This window comes from Marmota monax, unplaced genomic scaffold (genome assembly GCF_021218885.2).
Source record: "Marmota monax isolate L192 unplaced genomic scaffold, Marmota_monax_Labrador192_F-V1.1 WCK01_AAM20220418_F8-fsc00014, whole genome shotgun sequence".
Lineage (NCBI taxonomy): Eukaryota > Metazoa > Chordata > Mammalia > Rodentia > Sciuridae > Marmota > Marmota monax.
The window spans coordinates 24,202,239-24,214,822 of NW_026695222.1; the positions used below are offsets into that span (position 1 = coordinate 24,202,239).

General features: G+C 50.2%; 1 protein-coding gene and 1 long non-coding RNA gene across 4 annotated transcripts in view; one reads left to right on the forward strand and one right to left on the reverse strand.

Annotated features, from left to right (window-relative positions):
* Nucleotides 1-212: 212 nt before the first annotated feature.
* LOC124085915 (uncharacterized) lies at nucleotides 213-7,632 on the reverse strand. The gene is made up of 3 exons (XR_006849631.1): nucleotides 7,196-7,632; nucleotides 4,904-5,048; nucleotides 213-3,672 (listed from the first exon to the last, which is right to left on the reverse strand). It is a non-coding gene; the product is annotated as an uncharacterized LOC124085915 (long non-coding RNA).
* Nucleotides 7,633-7,699: 67 nt separating this feature from the next.
* LOC124085670 (adenosine deaminase) overlaps nucleotides 7,700-12,584 on the forward strand; it is a 29,552-nt gene continuing 24,667 nt past the window's right edge. For all 3 annotated transcript variants that reach the window (XR_009225796.1, XM_058575464.1, XM_046433558.2), the window contains exon 1: nucleotides 7,700-7,859. Coding sequence is in view for 2 of the 3 variants with exons in the window: in XM_058575464.1 (XP_058431447.1) it covers nucleotides 7,827-7,859 (33 nt within the window). In the remaining variant the exon portion in view is untranslated. The remainder of the gene's footprint in view (nucleotides 7,860-12,584) is intronic.

Sequence of the window (12,584 nt, forward strand, 5' to 3'; positions counted from 1 at the left end):
AGGTGCGGGCAGGACTGCAAACTGCTGGTTGGTTATCACTCCAGGAGCAATTGGGCATCTAGGTCCCCTACCCCAGTTGGCACAGACAAGATGAAACCCCTCCCCACCATGGCAGGGACTCCCTGGCTGGAGAGTCTGGAAGGGTAATCTGAGGTGATGTTCACATAGGGCTCAGGACTGGCTGGCACATTCAGCTCCTTAGCACTCAGATGGCCTTTTCTGTTTTGCTCTCTTACTCTTCTCTGGGTCACAAGGAGGCTCAAAGACTTAAGCATGAACAGGTAACATGGAGAGTAGCACCTGGTTTCCTATTAACCAGCCTTCCACTTATCCACACATCCCTCCTCACCCTCTGGGTTACTTAATGTGGCAGAAATGGCTGGTGGCCTTCCAGTATCTATCTACTATTCTCTTCTTTAGTAACAGAGCCTCCCTTTTTATCTGGGTACCTTGCTTTCCGGTCGAAAGACATTTCCCAGTCTCTTTGCAATTATTTGGGCCATGTGATTTCACAAGTAGAAGTTGTAAAGAAATCTAGGGACCTGGAGCTTTCAAAGAGGCATAGCGGCTTCTCTTCTTCTTCCACTCTGCTCTCTGAACAGCAAATGAGATGGCCACTGCTCGGGCAGCCATCTAGACAATGAGGAGAGTGGCTGCACACAGGGATGACAGCAGAGAGATGGAAGGTGCCATCTTCATGGGGTTGCCCTACCAGCCCTGTGTTGCTGTCTCTGGGCTTCTTTAATATGTCAGAGAAATACACTTCTATCTTATTTTTACTACTATCCTTTGGAGGGTTTCTCTTGTGTGCCAGTGATGCTAATCCTATCTGTTATGAGTTGAAATGTGAGTTGAAGGACAATCTCTCTGTTGTTCTCTTTTCATTGAGACATCCTATGAGAATCAGCAGGGACCTTAAGTGTATGGAGTCTACATGTCCAAGGACTATCTGGTGTACAGTTTTTTTTGTTTTGTTTTGGAATTGAACCCAGGGGCACTTAACCACTGAGCCACATCCCCTAGCACTTTTTTTTTTTTTTAATTTGGAGCTAGGGTCTTGCTAGAGAGTTTTCTATGTGTTATCTTATGAACCAGGGATGTCCACAGGTTATTCATGAATTGAGGACATCCATGGCTTACTTATCCCATGAGCTAGCATGAGTATGTGCTATCCCCACTCCCCAGATGAGTAAACCAAGATTTAGAAGGATTTGCTGAAAGCCACAGAGCTGTGAGTGGGGGAGCTGAGGTTCCCGATCATCTGCATTTCATGCCTGTCTGTCAACATTTGAGTTTGCAACCTCTGACCTCCTAACCCTGCTCAGTTTCATAGAGAAAAAACACTAGAGACAAGGAGGAGGAAATATTTACAACCATTGTCTCCTAACAGTGATCCTTTCACTTTCTGAATGTACCCCTCATTGCTCTGAGGCTTATTTTTTAAAAAAAATACTTTTTTCTCTTTTCTCCCCTCTCCCCTAACAAGATTAGGGAGACAAGGTTACCTTTTCCTCCCCTAGTTAACTGCCCTCCCACACACCCACTACAGGAAGCAGATGCCTGCTGGAGATCTGGGAAGTGACTATCTCCCAAATTCACAAATGAATCCAGGGCCAGGGATGTGGCTCAAGTGGTAGCATGCTCGCCTGGCATGCGTGTGGCCTGGGTTTGATCCTCAGCACCACATACAAAGATGTTGTGTCTGCTGAAAACTAAAATATAAATATTAAAAAAATTCTCTCTCTTTCTCACTCTCTAACAAATGAATCCTATCATGCCATTAGGGAGACCTGGGACCCCCTACCACAGCATACCTGGAATGTAACCCTTAAGGTTCCTTTAAAACTCCTCTGTCCCCCCTGATTTGGGACAGGAGTCCCTTATGTTTTTCCTTTGCTAGCAAAGCCATAAACCTTTTTTTCCTTTTTCTCAAAACTGTGTAGTCATTATTAAATCGGCATTGATTGGCATTGGGGACAGGGACAGAGCTTTCAGCTACAGTCATACTGTGTCAAATTGGGGAGCTGGTTCCCTGCTGCACCATGAGCAACTAGAGTGGGTTTCCCCTCTATTGTCAGTGTCTGGAACAGAGCCAGTCTAGGAGACTGTGAGCTGAACAAACAGGGGACCCACCCTCAGCCACATGGAGCCAGAGCAGAGCCACGATGCAAACCCAGGACTCCTGCCTGCCCACGCCTCTTCCTGCCACCAGGCTCCTGTCCAACCTAACCTGCTTTCTTCTGATGCTGACAGAAAACAAGAACACTGGCTGTGACATCTAGCACATTCACACCCAACCCCAGTTGCACTTCTCATCAGCTTTGCCCACTTTGAGCCTTGGTTTTCCCCCAGTGATGGGGCTAATCATGGTGTCCACCTCACAGGGAAGACAAGGTGAAATAATACATGTGATCCCCTCTCAGGGTGACCAGCACATAATAGGTGCTCAATAAATAAAGCTATTGTGATCTTTTGTATGGATGTGTGTGGTAGGCAGGCATGACTGCAGACACCTGGAAATCCTCACCCTTAGGCATCAAATGCCCTCCCTTAACCCAGGCATCAGGAGTCCTGCTGCCCATGAGGGCTTCTGCTGCACCCCAGGACAATGGTCTGAACTACCCACTTACATTCTGCTATTTCTCCAACACACAAATACTCTTCTCTCCACCAGGCCCCAGACTAGGGCAGCAGATCTGGAGAGAAAATTGGCATTGGGGATAGGAACAGATTAGCTATCTTGATTAGACTATCAAGATTAGCCAAGGCCACCTGACTTTTTGATGCAAGGAATGTGATGCCAAGTCTCTTGGGAAGGGAACAAGAGTCTTCCTCAGGAAAGGTGCCTCCACTCCCAGGGATTGCTGGGAGTGCTGAACTACATTTCCCAGGCTCCCTTGCAACTCTGCATGACCAGGTGCCCAAGCTGTGGTGGGCTGGAGTGAAACCTAATGCTTCCAAGTCTGGGTCTCCCCAAGCCCTCATACTCTCTCCCCCTTGACTGCATGGAATAAAGATCACAGGCAAGGTGACCTTGAGCAATAGGCTGCAGGCTCAGCCTGAGGTCCCAGAAGGTAGAGAGGACACGGCCTCCCACCCAGAATTGTTACTGGAGCAAGAACTCTATGTGCATCATGTGGGGGTTATTTGTAATATTCTCTGTGCTACAGGAGCTAGGGTTACCCTCACTAATGTATCTTCCTTGAAAGTAAAAAAAAAATATTTTCATGTAGCTTTTCCCCTTGACACCTTTAACAGTTACATTTGCTGTCTTGGTACTGTGTTACCAAAGCTATCCTTGCAACTGAGTTCTTGGTTTCTCTAGAGAGAACTCCTGACTAGTTTTCTGGTGTTCTTGTATTCTTTCACACTGGGATTCATTATTTCTGTTTTGTTTTTGTTTTGCTTTGTTTTGTTCTGTCAAAGTGAGCCAGATCTCAGACTAGATTTTTCAGGAAGGCTATGTGAGTTAGAATTCCTTCATGTATGAGAACATAGCTCTGATGCCTTCTTAGATCAACTCATGCCGTGTGCATAACATATCTGGGGAAGGTGCCTGTCTCCATCTCTCCTCCAGCTGTCTGTGGACATGTGCCCTCTGTGGGTGACGTAACTCAGTAACTCAGGGTCAGCTTGTCTCACCCAGGGTCCTGGTAGGAGCCAGGTGATGCACTACAACAGAAAAAAAAAAAAAAAAGGTCAGTGTCCTACCCAGAGGCTCTTGTGCCCTTGGCATCACTGCTACATGGCAATGGCTACTTACTGCTAATGTCTCAGCCTCAATATCTATCTATCTATCTATCTATCTATCTATCTATCTATCTATCTATCATCTATCTCTCCCCTCAGGTGTTAACCAGCTGTGGGAGTGAGCTTAGCTGGTTATGCTGATCTCACTGAAAGTGCCAGGATGTTAGTGTCCTGGAAGCAGTCCTGGAAATACAGAACAGGCCTGGGGGTGGAGCTCAAGGGTGGAGCCCTTGCCCAATATGTGGAGGTCCTGGGTTCAATCCCCAGCACTACACACAGCAAATACCAGAGTGGGTGGATAAGCCCGCAGCTTCCGGGCCCCTCAGTTGGGGTAACTCAGACACATTGTCCATCATCTCCCAGACTGACTGGGGCCTTGAGCTCCAGAGCAGAGGTAGTAACCTGCCCACACTGGCTTCCTCCACTCCCTGTCTTATTCCTGCTCTATCCCTCCTGTTTGTCCTGGGATTTCTTCCCAGGAAAACCATTTGCACTCCAAACTATTTCAGTCTCTGCTTCTGGGGAAATCCTACTCCAGAGAACTGAGTTTAGGGAAAGAACAGGTCATAGAGTAACTGGGGGCTGGTAAAGAAAGGAAGAAAGAAAGAAACAAACTTTACCCTTGGAGAAAGGACAGGAGGGGACCTGGAGAGGGAGGGGACTGTATGGAGAGGAAGGCCTGCCATCAGCCAGAGCCATGACCACCCCCATGACTGCAGGGAGGGAGAGAGAATAAACACCTGGCTTCTGCCTCCCTCTCGCCCAATCTGCCTGTGCCCATCATTGACCAAATAAAACCAGAAGCCAGAGGCAAGGGGGCCTGTGGTGTTACCCACAGTGCAAGGCTGGGGGCACAGAGCTGCGGCAAAAGGTAGAGTGCGCCTGGAGGACACCCAGGGGGACCTCAGCACACAGACTCTGCTTTCCTGGGTATCTAGTCTGCCCAGAAAGCAGAATTCCAGTAGCCTAGGATCTGGGAAAAGGGTTTTTCCAGGTTTTAGGATGAAATTGCCCCCCTCACCCCCAACATTCTAGTTCAAAAGAACAACCCTCTCACTAGCTATCACAATTGTGTAGGCCAGGAGTTGGGGCTGGGCTCGGCTGGGTACTTCTATTCTTCATGGTATTGACTAAAGTCAGGCTTCCAGCTGACCTGGAGGGTCCAGCATGGCATCAGGAACATATCCAACTTCCGGGTGGGCTTGACTTAAGGGCAGGGCTCAGCAGGTCTGTGAACTGGAGTGGCTGAATGTGGGCTCTCTAGCAAGATGACGGTCCCTTCTAGTAGCTCAGGACTCCTAGAAAGAATGTAAAATGGAATTAATAATCCCAGTGGAATTAAAGACTTCTTATGACCTAGACTCCATGTTCAGGGATATTGCTTCTGCCATGTTGTATCAGACGGTGAGTCACTCGAGCCAGCCAAGGTGCCAGAGGAAGGAAATTAGACTCAACCTCGCACTGAGGGGAACAGCAAAGAACTCCCTTTAACTAACTGCAAGTCATCCAGGTTGACCAGGGTTTTAGGAACATGCCAGGAAGCTGTGGGACTGATTTTGGAGAGATACTTGAATGTCACGACAGGATGAGGAGATGATGATTAGGTGGAGATTCTAGAGTTAAATTCAAATTCAAATCCCAGTTCTGCATTCTACTTACAATGTATGAGCTAGGCATGTTGTTCCATCTGACTCAGTGTCCTTACCTGTATAATGAAAACAGTTCCTGCTTTGAAGGGCATCTGGACAGATTAAATGGGATGGTTTGGATAAAGGACTTCCTAGGGTAGCTGGGGCCAAGGGCATTATCAGCATGGCAGCATAAATATTTATCCTGAATTATACCGAGAGATCTTCACAAAGTGACTCTGGAGCTTTGATAATATATAGAAAGGATTACTTTAGACCCTCTCTGTCATTCCCATATACAATCCAGCCCCAGGTCCAGCTAATTTTCTTTCTTCTTCTTCTTTTTTTATACAGAAGATTGAACTCAGGGGCACTGGACCACTGAGCCACACCCCCAGCCCTATTTTGTATTTTATTTAAAGGCAGGGTCTCACTGAGTTGCTTAGCACCTCACTTTTGCCGAGGCTGGCTTTGAACTCCCTATATTCCTGCCTCAGCCTCCCCAGGTGCTGAAATTATAGGCCTGCGCCACCAAGTTTGGCCCAGGCCCAGCTAATTTTGCTTGAATATATGTAGCTTGAAGTCTCCCGTCTTCCCTACTGTTACCACCATCTTCCACCCAGACCACAGCTGTTGCTCCTTTCTGGTCTTGGACTCTTAACTCCAACAATGAATTCTTCCCTTCATGTGCTGTGGACTCAGAATGCCTGGGGGACCTTGTTAAAATACACATTTTGATAGTGGCTCCATAGATTTAGAATGGGGTCTGAGAATGTCCATTTCTTTTTCTTTTTTTCCCCAGTACTGGGGATTGAACCCAGGAGCACTCTACCACTGAGTTGTATCCAACCCCTTTTTATTTGTTTATTTTGAGACAGGATCTAAGTTGCTGAAGCTGGCCTTCACCTTGCAATCCTCCTGCATCAGCCTTCCCATGCATTAACTATGCCTGACTCTGAGAGTGTCCCTATCTACCCAGCTCCCCTGGGATGGTGGTGCTGATGGTTCCCAGGCCACACTTTGAGCAGCTGGAGAATCCCCCCCCCCCCAAATAAAAGCTTGATCCTGGCTTGCAAACACTTAAAACCCTTCATGGATTCCCTAGCACTCTCGAGGGAAAGACGAAACCTCACTGTTTCCCACAGGCCCCACATGATCTATTTTGCACCTGACTCTGTAGTCCTTACCCTCCCACACTCTTTCCCCCTTATTTATGAATTCGTTAATTTATTTATCTATCATTTTGAAGCAAAACCAGCATCCCACCCCAGACTGGAACACTACCAATAACTTGAGCAGCCCTTTGTGCTCCACTCCTGAGATAGTGTTCTTCTAATATTTATCTTTCCTTTGCTTTATATTTTTCCTTACTGATGGGTGTATCTAAATATGCATATTTTGGGTTTTGCTCTTAAATTGCACCATAGTGTGTGTAGTTTTCGGGATTTTTTTTTTTTAAACTCACATTATCTATCAGTAGATGTCTGTTTTTCCTCTTGCTTTTGTTTTGTTTTTTAAACAGGGATTTGCCTAGACTAGCCTCCAACTTGCAATCCTCCTGCCTCAGACTCCAGACTCACTGGAGTCATAGGTGAGCTCAACCACACCCAGCTACCAGATGCCCCTGGTGGGGTCTGTGGCTGAAATACATTCAGTTTCACTGCTGTAAAGGAGGCCACGGTGTGGATATTTCAGTTGATTTGCTCATCCTCCTGTGAATGGGCCTTAGGGTGCCTCCATTACAGCCAGTGAGGGTGTGAACGTTTGGTACAGGTCTCTGTCTGGGCAGGTTTCTCCGGGTAATTGCTCAGACTTACTGTGTCCTGGTCCCCTGGGGTCTCCAGCCACCCTGGGTTTTCTTTCATCCCCGACGCCCTGGAGGCTTCTCCACCGTGACCCCTCCATTGGAGCTCTCTAATCACACAGTTCTGTCCAGAGATTCTGCAGCGAGCTTGGATCTAGCACGTAGACCCAAGCCTCCAAGGCTTCCGAAGCTCACCGGTCCCCTCACCCCACCGACCCCCCCAACCTGGCCGCCTCTAGCTGTGGCCTGCACACAGTAGGCGCCCAGGCAGCAGCGGAAGTGTGGATTATTGTTGGAGGCGCCGGGAAGGAGGCAGAGCCCGGCTAGGCGGCTGCCACCGAGCCCACAGGTGGCTCTGCAGGAGTTTTCGGGTCGGTGACAGCCCACCAGAACGCGGGGTCCGGAATACCAGGAAATGCGCGGGCGCGGCGGCGGTGAGGCAGGGGCTCCGGGGAGGAGCGGGGCAGGGTGGGGCGGGGCCTGGGAGCGGGCGGGGCCTGGGAGCGGGCGGGGCCTGGCCCGGTAAAGAGCAGCGTGGCGGGCAGCGGCTGTGAGGGCCACGGGGAAGGGGACCTGCCACTGAGCCAGAGGAAACCCACCGGCCTTCGGCGGAAGGAGCAGCACCGGGACTCACGCTTGGCACCATGACCCAGAGGCCCACCTTCGACAAGCCCAAAGTGAGCGCGGGCCGGGGCTCCGGGTTCGGGTCTGGCTCCCGATCTGTCCCGGGGTTTAGGGGGCCCAGCCGCAGGCGTGCTCACCCCACAAGCACCCCGGAGCTCTTGCGGGAGCTTTCTTTCCTAGGATCAAGTCTCGGCTCGCCTCCGGGTGTTCAATGGGCGGCAATGAGGCAGGGAGCGTCCAGGACCCGCGGGCGTCCCTGGCCCGCCTGCGGTTCTGCTTCTGCCCCTGACCTGTTCTCAGCCTCCCCGTCTGCCAAATGCGCGTCTCGCGTCTCAGCACTGAGCAGCAGTGTGAACGTAGGCAGGGGCTTGGCGTCTCTGAATCTCAGCGTTATCGAAGTCCTGAGGTCTATGTCTATAGGCATCTAGCTTTGAGCCAGGGCGCACTGAGGATCAAAGCAGCAGTGAACTTTATAATGGCTTTCCCCGCGCCAAGGAGCCCAGGTTTGTGGATGCCCCCCATGGGATGAACCCTGAGCCAAGCCAGGAAGGGGAGGGAAGCGATCACGGCACGCCCCTTCCTAAGCTGGGGCCAAGGGACTGAGGAACCTGGGCTTCCAGCCACAGTAGGATTCACTGGGGCCAGGACAGGGCCCCTGGCCCCAAGGGAGAGCCCCTGGTCTCTCCGCCCACCAGCTGTGGAGTCTTTGTGGAGTCTTGGGAACAGCGGGGAGTCAGGGTGGGTCCAAGTCCACTTGGCTTGCTTTGCAGCCCTACAGATTCTGTATGGGGAGGGGCGGGTCCCAGGAGTCCACCAAGTCCTGCGAATCAGCCAATAGGGTGTTGAGACTGAGAGGCCTGGGGACCTAGTCAACTGCAGCTGGTCTCAACTTATCCAAGAGAGGACAGCGGATGTCACAAAAATTTTAGTGAGAATCATGGGGGACAGGGGGAGGAGATAGGAGCAGGCAGGCCTGGACCCCATTATTGATGCCCCCACCACAGAGAAAATGCTCCACTACACCCTGTCAGAAGTAAGGAGTGTCGGGACAGCCCTACTGCCCCAACCCAGGCCTCCATAGCGTCTTTTTTAGAAGCCCCTGCCCATCATTGCTGCTCATCAGTGCATTTTGCCTTTGAAGGCATTTATTTTTAATTTTTAAAATGTTTATGCTTTAGATTCCTTCTACTCTTGGGCTGCAAACCCCCTACCCTGATGTGAATCTAAGGGAATAATGGTGAAGCACCTCCATTGGGTGTGAGGTGGAAATTATGGAGCCAATAACAAGTGACACTTCTATAGTGTTTGGTATGTGCACCAATTTTGTATCAGTCCTATAGGGAGGCCTCATACTGTGGTTCAAGTTCTGGGTCTCATCCAGTCTCCTCATCTGATTCCTACTGACAGGTCATTTCTTCCCTCTGAGCCTCAGTTTCCACATCTGGGGAATAGGGCACCATTTCCTTGCATGGGTGTCTGGATGCTTGAGAGTAAAGATGGCATGTCACCTGCCATGTTTGATATATGACAGATCTTGTGTCATTGAGCTGGCAAGAGGGCAGGGAAGGAGCTGCTGTGACTGGGCCTTCGGGTGATCAGATAATAAGTATGACCACTCGTTATCACAGGAGACACTTACCGAGGGCTGGTTTTTCTGTGCCAAGCACCAGCCTAAACACAGTAACTACAAGAATTTATTGGATACTGGCAATGACCCTGTGAAGCAGCCAGACTCATCCCCATTTAGAGATGAAGAACAGGCACAGAGAACTTAACTAGGCCCGAGTTCAAAGCAGCTGAGTTGAGATTTGAGACCAGGGAAGGTGGCTTTGAAATTCTGTGTGCCTAACCACCTCTCCTGAGCTCTGTTTGTGGGAGCCTTGGGGATGGGGATGATGGTATCTAGGTGCAGACATCTGGGAGAGGGGCATTTGCTGGGTTCTTTAGCTTCTCAAACCTGTCACTCTCTGGGGCCCAGGACCTGGCCAGCTTTAGGAGAGCAGCATGGGTGATACTTTTCAAACTTCATGTGCACCCAAATCAACTGGCTTTGAGTGTTTGCATATTTGGACTCTTGTTGGGACGTCTGCCTCTGGTCTACAGACACCTGTAAGAAGCAAGGCCCTCGGATGTGGCTATCCCATTTGATAATCATTCCAACAAATGCTTCCCAAGAACTTTCTGGGCACTGGAGAAGGAGGCGAGGGTGTAGATGTATGTCCCTTATCACTCTTTGTTCCCAGGAAGCAGGGCTAGAAAATCCTGTGGTCCTCAGGTGTTATTTGTCCTGGAGGGCAGGCCTGACCACACACCATTTCTGTAATTATAACAATGGCTGTCCTGTGAGTGGCCTTGGGTACCCTCTGGCAATTTTTCCTCAGAATTCTGGATGACCAACAAGGCAGATGTCTTCATCCCCATTTATAGATGAAGAAACTGAGACCTATAGAGGTGAGGGAACTTGCCAAGGCTACACAAAATCTGAGCACCTTGAAGCTATAGACTGGCATGAAGCGCCCAGGCTGCGGAGGGGCTATGCTATCTCTTCCCCATGCAGAGGGATTGGGACTACCTGAAGCACCAGTGTGCTTTTTCTTTCACACACTTAAGTATCTACTCAGTATCAGGCACAGTTCTAACTGCTTTGCATATGTTAACTCATTACATGCTCACATAGCCTTACATATGAGGAAACTGACTCAGAGAGGGGAGGAACTTGCCAAAGTCACACAGCCAGAAAGCAGCAAAGCTAGATTTGAACCCAGATGGACCTAAAACTCAAGTGAATGCTATTAACTGTTTTCTGTTTTGCTACATTGTCATCCCCACTTTGTAGGTGGGGGGGGAGGGGGGGTGGAAGGAGGAAGGAGGGTGTGGGCAGAGAAATTAGAACCAGGGTGGCAACTTGGCCTTGCACTTGAGATACACCAGGGTTGAATACCTGCCTCACCATTACATCCTCAGATAGGCAAGTCCTGAATCTCAGCTACTTCTTCCATAAAGTGGATTGAAAAACACCAATGTCTTTCTGGGCTTGGGAGCACATACCTGTAATCTAGGTTTAGGAGGCTGAGGCAGGAGGAACATAAGTTTGAGGCCAGCCTGGGCAAATTAGTTGATCCCCAGTACCAAAAACCAAAACCAAAACAACAACAACAACAAAAGCAAACAAACAAAAAATCCAAAACACAATGTCCTGGGGTTCTTGGGGAAAACTGACGTGCCGGTGTGTCTTCTACAGTGATTGGCAGGCCCTCGGGTGTGTGTGTCCTAGCTGTAGGGTCTTTGGAAAGCCTCCTCACCCACAGAATGGCACTCCTTTGTGTCCCTGTGACAAAGCCTCTGATTGCTCTTGTCTTGGTTCTCAGTGCCTTTCAGTAACCAGAGCCACCTGTCAGAACAAAAAGGCCACCAGGACAGCCTGCCTACTTTGGGGATGGTTGCTGGGAGGAGAATGAAGGAGACTGGGTTTCATTAAAGCCTTTTGTTTGACAGAAAAGGACAAGGACTGGAGAGGGGAATTGACCCGTGGGTACATAGGGAGACAAGGAGGCCAGCCAGCCTCATGATTCCACCTCCAACCTCAGCATGGTGTGGTGGGGGAAGCTGGGAGGACTTGTCCTCCCGCCCAGGCATTCTGAGATGATTTCTATCTTGCCCCTCTCAGGATGCTTGGGTGGGAGGACAAGTCGGGGAAGGTGACAGTATGGTCTGACCTTGGACTATAGTGGTATGGGGGAGCCTAAGGTGAAGTTTGATGGTCCTGAGAGAGGTTCTCCCTTACCCCTAAGTGCACCAAGGTCCCAGAGCAGCTGTGGGGGCAGATAGCCACTGTGGTTTTGGTGCCTATAATCTGGCTTTAGGAGCTGAGGGAGGTAGAAGAGCTGAGGATTTGATCTTGAGCCCTAGACAGGGCCTGGGTTGCCCAGGTCTGAGTCCTGATCTCCCATTTATTAGCGAGGGAATTTGAATAAGCTACTTCACCGTGCCTCCGTTTTCCCCGTAAGATGGGAATTTTACCCACATGCATCTCACAAACCTCAAGCCTGGGCTCAGCATGGACGCCAGGGCTAGCTGCTGTTGATTAGTGAGCAGCAGCAGCAGCTGCAGCCTAGTTGTGAGTCGTGCTGCTTGACTTTCCCATGGTATACCCAGCCCTGGCCTCGCAGGGTGCGGGGGGCTTGTTGCAGCAGTGAAAACTTTTGGATTTAGGTTCAAAACAATTTCTGGCCGTGGTATCCATTAGTCTCTGACACTCATCAGTCTTATGTTGATCTCTCTGAGGCTCAGTCTGGTCACCGAAAAAGTGGGAGTAACTGGGTCATTTCTAGGCTGTGGCCCCACATAGTTTCCCTTAAGCAGAAAGCACATCTTGCCATCTGGGAAACCTCTGGGGAGGCTCACGGCAGCAACAGAGAGCTCAGCCAGGCTGCAAGGGACTGCTCGGCCAGCACCTTCTACTCTGTATCTAGCAGCTGCAGAAGCCCAAAGTGGGCTGAGCATGAAGGGCTTCCTGGAGGAGGCAGGGCTGAAACTGTGTGTGGACCCAGGGCTGCTGTCTCCTGAACTGCCCTCCCCCCAAAAAAAAAAATTCAGTTGAGAGACCATGGGGGCATGAGGCACTGACCCCTGGCACCACCCAGCTTGTTGTCAAGAGCAGAGTTGGGAAGGAAGGGCTCATAGCTGGCAGTTGGCACCTGGGGCTCATCTGTGTTCTGGCTGCAGTGCTGAGGCCCCCAGGGCTGGTCAGGCCCTGACTGGATTCTTTACCAGGCCCA